A 6,670-nucleotide genomic window follows, 5' to 3' on the forward strand; every position below is an offset into this window, starting at 1 on the left:
CTGTGGGGTCACTCGCTTTGCCCCATGCTCGAATGACGGTTTCAGATTTGGCAGCCGTATTTGGCTTCATCGTTAGTCGCGTCTAGGCTTCTTGTGGGTTGGACTTACTTTGCCCGTTGTGATATCGAGACAGAGTCTCAATTCGATCTCGTCCGATATGCGCAAATAATAAGGGAAACAAGTCATACTTTGTTCATAAATCACATAGTGTGTGTGATACGAAAATAAGGCAGGATACGCCCTATATTTCAAAGAATCATGCAGTAGGCTATCGTCCCTCCCTAAGAGGTGGGAGTACAGGCCGGTATATAAGGTAAATACGTCAAATAGGATTGCGGTCATGCTAAATGTGTAGTGACCGTGATCCTACTTTAAACATGCATATGACGTGCCAAACCCATCGCTACAGATGAGGCGCGGGTTTTGCATAGACATCGGACATAATTTCAATTTCATGTAGAGATCTTACCCAGATTGGTTTGGTTATCTCAAAAACTTATCTATCACTTTTTCGAGTTGGTGTTTATGCCGAGATGGTGAGGCTATGACAACCTGAAAATGATACTTGGTTGGTTTTAGATCTAAAGAAAACTAAAAATTTGGCTAAGAAATCCCCACAGATGGCGGCAAATTGTTCGACCAAAAAACATCAGGCTTTTTGTTAAACTAATTAATGATGAAAATAGAGGGTAAATCTTAGCCAAGAATAATTAACTCTAAATCTAAGCACATTGAATACGATAATTGAGTGTAATCGAACTTATAACTCTTTTTGAGATTATTAAAAGACATCAAACATAAACGATAAGCTTACATCTTTGACGTATTGTTCTGTAATGTAAGAGCAAAGAAGGAAAAGAAGGAATGCCATTGATAGCTTCGAGATCTATCTTTATTGATTCAGCAATGATGATTACAAGGATTTGCAACCATGATCTAAACTTCCGCTTTATTGTTATAGGAGAGTTTCTCCCGTTCTTCCGTCCCTCCTTCTTGTGGGAAATAGCCCCCCCCCCCCCCCACCCCCTCTTCTTCTTATCTCCTATATATATTATAAATATTCTCTTTTGTCCAACGGTCTTTAGTCAGAGTAGTCTATCTCTTGATTATACTTTTCATCGCTTTCCTTAAGCATTACGATACTTATTTTGCCATACAAGTTTTCTGATAGCTCGATCTCGACAGTGGCCAAGATACTAATCATTATTACGCCTTGTGACTACGATCACGACTTAGTCGACCCCCTGTCATTCCTTTTAGCGCTAATCCACGCGTTGTCAGATTTTGACCCATACAACAACAACAATAATAATAATAATAATAAATTTATCTGAAAACACAAAAAGTTGTCAATATAAAATTAAGTTTGTCTATCCTCAAACCAAACTACCCTTTATTACAGTAGAAGACAAAAACAAAAAAGTAGTCTTTTTATAGAAAAGAAGTTGTGTCTTTCTGCGCCAATCAAGAAGGATTGAGAGGTTAATGTTTTATGTGAGAAGTAGAGGCTGTGGATATAACTGAAAAATGTGGAGGGATTGGAAAGGTGGGGTCGTCGTCTTATCACAATTGTAAGAATGAGAGGAACAGAAAGCATAGTTGGATCAGTAGAAAAAGAAACAGACAGGCCTTTTCTTTTTTTTATCGTCTGCCAAAGTTCCTGAAGAAGGCACCACCTAATTACAACAATGGCTAGTTTGGTTGCAGTTCAACACAAACAACCTTCTTTTGCTGTCCTCCCTTCTTCCCATTCTGACTTCAATGGTGCCAAATTGATCTCCTCTCTTCAGGTACTAATACCCACTAATTACCCATTTTGAGTTCAGTCGCTAGCTGTTTCAGGCATGCTTTTAATAGCATAAAAACCCTAACTTTATCTGCTATGGTTTCGAGAAGATTATAAAAATGTTCTCCCCTTTGTTTTAATATGTGTCGTAGTTTGATTGCACATGTAATTTAAGAAAGAAAAAAAACTTTCACCATTTGTCGTTTTAAACAATGCCATAACATTTGTATTGCTATAAGAAGTAGTGGAGTCAAAATTCTCACTAAAGGATATCAAAATATAATAAAGTAAACACATGAAAAAATCAAGGGGAGTAAACATATAGTAATATATACATACAAAAAAAATTTACCGAGCTACACAGTGTAAGTTTACGCCACTGGCAATAGGTATTTTGAAACTTGTAGTCTTAAATATGCTACTATAATATGTACGTGGCTATAACAACTTTTCAATAATGGTAAAATCAGGAGTGTAAATTAAATTGTTTCCAAATTCAGAGAGTTGCCGTTCTTTTTGGAAGGGATGAAAAAGGAACTGCTGCTGCATGAACTGAAGGGGGGGGAGTATTTTTTACTGGACATTAGGCTATAATTACAGTCAAACCTCTCTATAACAACCTCGTTTGTTCCGAATATTTTTGGATGTTATAGCGAAGTGCTATTATAGAGAACATATATTATAACATAACATGAAAATTGGTTCTGGAAAAGCTTGGTTTTTATAGTGAAGTGTTGTTATATAGGGATGTTATAGAGAGGTCTGACTGTAATTAATTATATGTATACAGTGTGACAATGTTTTTGCTTGCCTCTTTAAGGTGATCTTTGGTTTTAGCAAGATAAGAAGACTGAGTATTAATTACTGACAATATTGACAATGGATACTTGTTCATATTCTACATATATCAAGAAAGTAGAAACTGCTGCTTTGCTTTTTTTTTTTTTTTTTTTGCTGCATTATGAGTTGACAATTTTTTCTGGTTTACTAATTTTATATGGTCGTAGTTTAAGAGGAAACCATGCCAGCCAAAAGGAGCACTGCATGTTACAGCATCAAGTGCCAAGAAAATCCTTATAATGGGAGGCACTCGATTTATTGGTGTCTTTCTATCCAGACTTCTTGTAAAAGAAGGCCACCAGGTAATCAGCCGAGCCTAAAGTCTGTTTAAAGTTGAAATCATTTTCTGAGTTCTACATTGTCATCCAAATTGCTACGGAGAGAAGATTACAACCTTTGGTGTATGAAGTCCCCTTGAAAATTTACAACCTTCCAATGATTCATAAATACAGGTTACTCTGTTCACAAGAGGAAAAGCTCCGATCTCTCAACAATTACCAGGTGAATCAGACCAGGATTATGCTGATTTTTCCTCCAAGGTATGTAGGATATTGAATGAGCTTAAAGCTCTGTGGTTTTCTCTTTCCTATTTTACCTTGTGTATTTCTTGACTTGATTTCATAATTTGTGTTACTCTAAGTAACAAGACTTTTTGTTCCGGCTGCAGTTATTGCACTTGAAGGGTGACAGAATGGATTTCGATTTTGTGAAGAGCAGTCTTTCTGCAGAGGGCTTTGATGTTGTGTATGACATAAATGGTATTATGGTTGTTTTATTCTATATCTCAATGCGTTCCCTATTTTCTTGTCGTTGCAAACAATTCCTTTTAGTAGGAGGTTTTATTTTTTAGCCTCTTGTTCATGAATTGTTCTTTGTTATTCAGGACGTGAAGCAGTAGAAGTGGAACCAATATTGGATGCATTACCTAATCTAGAACAGTAAGCTATGAATCTTCTTAAATAATACATATCATGAACTATTTGCCTTGAGGATGGATTTCTGCAGTGATTCCAATACCAGGAAAAAACACCATGCTATTTGATTTATGATTCCATTTTTAAGGAGGATGATATGACGTGTAGGACTTTATCTTCTGAATTTAGCATTGTCAAGAATATCGAAACATGAAAATTTTAAAAAGGACAACAGACACCAAAACTACGCAGACAATGAGATATCAATCTTCCTTTCTAGAAATGCTGGTGAACATGATACAGTTAAATGGTTTTGCTTGCGAAAGAACTTAAAATTGTAGGATGGAACTGAAGCTACAGAATCTCCTCCATCAAGATACAAAAGGTATAAATCAATGTGAGATCAAGATTGGCAATGGTGCACTTCATTTTTGCAAAGTCAAACAGATATAAAAGATACTTCGCGACAGTTGTCAATCAGTTTTTCTGCAGATATATTCATTACTGTTATACCATTAGCTTGAGAAATTTTCCTAAATTTTCTCATGAATTGCTGGAATTCATATGGCATAATCGCTCTTGACTCAGTAAACGTTATTTGAATGACCACATTGTGATGTTTAATTTTATCTGATCATCTTAATTTCGCGATAAATCTCAGGTACATATACTGCTCTTCAGCTGGTGTATACCTCAAAACTGATTATTTACCACATTTTGAGGTCAGTATAGTAGCATATAATTATATTTTGGTAGGAAAACTTCCATGTGTCGTCAGCAAATGGCTGCCATTTTGCTTAGTAGACACACTTAAAAACAACTTTTGCTCAAACAAGGAGGAGTTTTTCTCAGGAGATTATTGTCAATATTTCATTCCTAGGTTCCAACTTAAAGATAATGTTCAACTGGACGCACTTACATGTTTCTTACTATTGAACTGTTCTCATAGCAGAGATATTAGACAACATGATTTATTCCTCTCAGATATATAACAGATAGCAGTTTAACTGCTCTGTCCTATTTGCACCTTGGTTCTATCTCCTTTCAATTTCTTTTTTTGTCAAGACGCTTTTTCCTTTCTATTGTTTTTCGCTTTTCTAGGCTAACGAAAACTTCTTGCCCCGTGTCAACAGGCTGACGCAGTTGACCCAAAGAGCAGGCATAAAGGAAAGCTTGAGACAGAGAGCTTGTTAGAATCACGAGATGTTAATTGGACTTCTGTAAGGCCTGTTTATATTTATGGGCCACTTAACTATAATCCAGTTGAAGAGTGGTTCTTCCACCGATTGAAAGCTGGTCGCCCAATTCCAATTCCTAACTCAGGGCTGCAAATAACTCAACTTGGACATGTGAAGGTTAGTCAGCACATATTGAAAGAGTAGTTCACATTCTGTAAATTTGAAATTATGTCACCTTTTCTAGTGTAAGCTTTGAACAATGCTATCACTTTAGAAGTTCCACGAGGGGCCTGTTTGCTTAGGTCCTTTAAGTCTTCAATATTCAAAAGTGGCCTCCATTTAGTAGAAACCAGGAAATGTCTTTTCAAAGGGTAGGATCGACATACTCTTGGTTCAGTTTTAGGCAATACTGGCACTTGAGTTAAACCGCATATAAAATGAGCTTACTAATGGAGCCTTGCTGCAAAATCGTCTCAAATAAGGATGACGACCATTTCTACAAGATAAAAAGTTTTGCTTTTGGTTGGATATTGGCAGGATCTTGCAACGGCTTTTATTCAGGTTCTTGGAAATGAGAAAGCAAGCAAGCAAGTATTTAACATATCTGGAGAGAAATATGTCACGTTCGATGGATTGGCTAAGGCTTGCGCCAAGGTAACTTTTTGTCGGTAATAACTTATATTATTTCGAGTATCTCTGATGCTCTCTAATATATAGTATTTTGGGTTGAGGGAGTCACTGAATTATTCAATTCGAAAGGGGTTTAGTGGTTTAAAGAGTTCCAACGAAATAAATAGTGAAATAAAAGTCCCATTCTGCTGATAACAATTGACTGTCCATTTTCTTTATCCAGGCTGGCGGCTTCCCTGAACCCGAGATTGTTCACTACAACCCTAAGGAGTTTGACTTTGGCAAGAAGAAAGCGTTCCCATTCCGTGACCAGGTAAATATTAGTGAGCTGATTTCAGATTTTACCATTCATATTGAGGTCTGAGTCATCCATTTTCCAAAAATCAAGTTGATAATAATGATAATACGACCATACTAAATGAGTCACCAGTAAATGTTTCCATAAAGGTTATCCTAAAAGTTGCCAAGAACTATTTGTCTAATTATTGTAGTTGTATCTGCATTTTATCTTAATATGAAATATTTTAGGTTGGATATTGCTTTGTGGTTAGCAAAATTCTATCAAGGTTTAGTCCCTTGTGGATTAAGTATACCTTCTTAAAATAAGAATTATCAGCTAAAACCTCTGTTTTTGACATGATTTTATGTAAATATTTGCAAAAGAAACACTTGTTCCTTAGTTGAAGTTGTAGTTGTCTGTTTGATATCATATCTGGCATCTGGTCCAACATTAGTCTATGTATGTCTTTTCATAGGTGTTAATGTTGTTGAAATTTTAAATATGAATGCAGCATTTCTTTGCATCGGTCGAAAAGGCAAAGGCTGTGCTAGGTTGGAAGCCGGAATTCGACCTGGTGGAAGGTTTGACAGACTCTTACAACCTAGATTTTGGTAGAGGAACTTACAGGAAAGAAGCTGATTTCTCTACAGATGATCTCATTCTTGGAAAGAGTCTAGTTTTGAACTAGGACTGCTTTTCCACCAACAAGTTCACAAGTTTTTAGTGGCCAAATTCACTTGAAACTATCTGAGAATTTCCTTGTATATTAACTTCACTGAGATGAAATGAATAAGAAAGTATTCTCATTTTGCCTTCAATATTTTGCTGGGACCGGGATTTTTACACGAATAGCTGGCCAGATTCATCATTTATTTTTCCAGTTATACGTATGAATTATACATCAATCGGCTATTTTTAGTTTAAGCGGTTGAATGTGTGGTTATTTAGGTTAATTCTTCTTGTATAAATCATTGTAAATTGTAATGGGGAGGTGTTTGTTGAACTGTAAACTTAAGTACTTCCAAGAAAATGTAACACTTAG

At 36.0% G+C, this 6,670-nt stretch overlaps 1 protein-coding gene across 1 annotated transcript; it reads left to right on the forward strand.

Annotated features, from left to right (window-relative positions):
• The first annotated feature begins 1,383 nt into the window (after window positions 1–1,383).
• On the forward strand, window positions 1,384–6,446 carry LOC104229826 (chloroplast stem-loop binding protein of 41 kDa b, chloroplastic). The gene is made up of 10 exons (XM_009782547.2): window positions 1,384–1,790; window positions 2,794–2,928; window positions 3,079–3,165; window positions 3,294–3,384; window positions 3,510–3,564; window positions 4,202–4,262; window positions 4,674–4,895; window positions 5,256–5,372; window positions 5,572–5,661; window positions 6,140–6,446. The coding sequence occupies exons 1-10, from the start codon at window positions 1,689–1,691 to the stop codon at window positions 6,314–6,316; spliced, it is 1,137 nt and encodes a 378-aa protein (XP_009780849.1). The 5' UTR covers window positions 1,384–1,688; the 3' UTR covers window positions 6,317–6,446.
• Window positions 6,447–6,670: the final 224 nt, after the last annotated feature.

This window comes from Nicotiana sylvestris, chromosome 6 (assembly GCF_000393655.2).
Source record: "Nicotiana sylvestris chromosome 6, ASM39365v2, whole genome shotgun sequence".
Classification (NCBI taxonomy): Eukaryota; Viridiplantae; Streptophyta; class Magnoliopsida; order Solanales; family Solanaceae; genus Nicotiana; species Nicotiana sylvestris.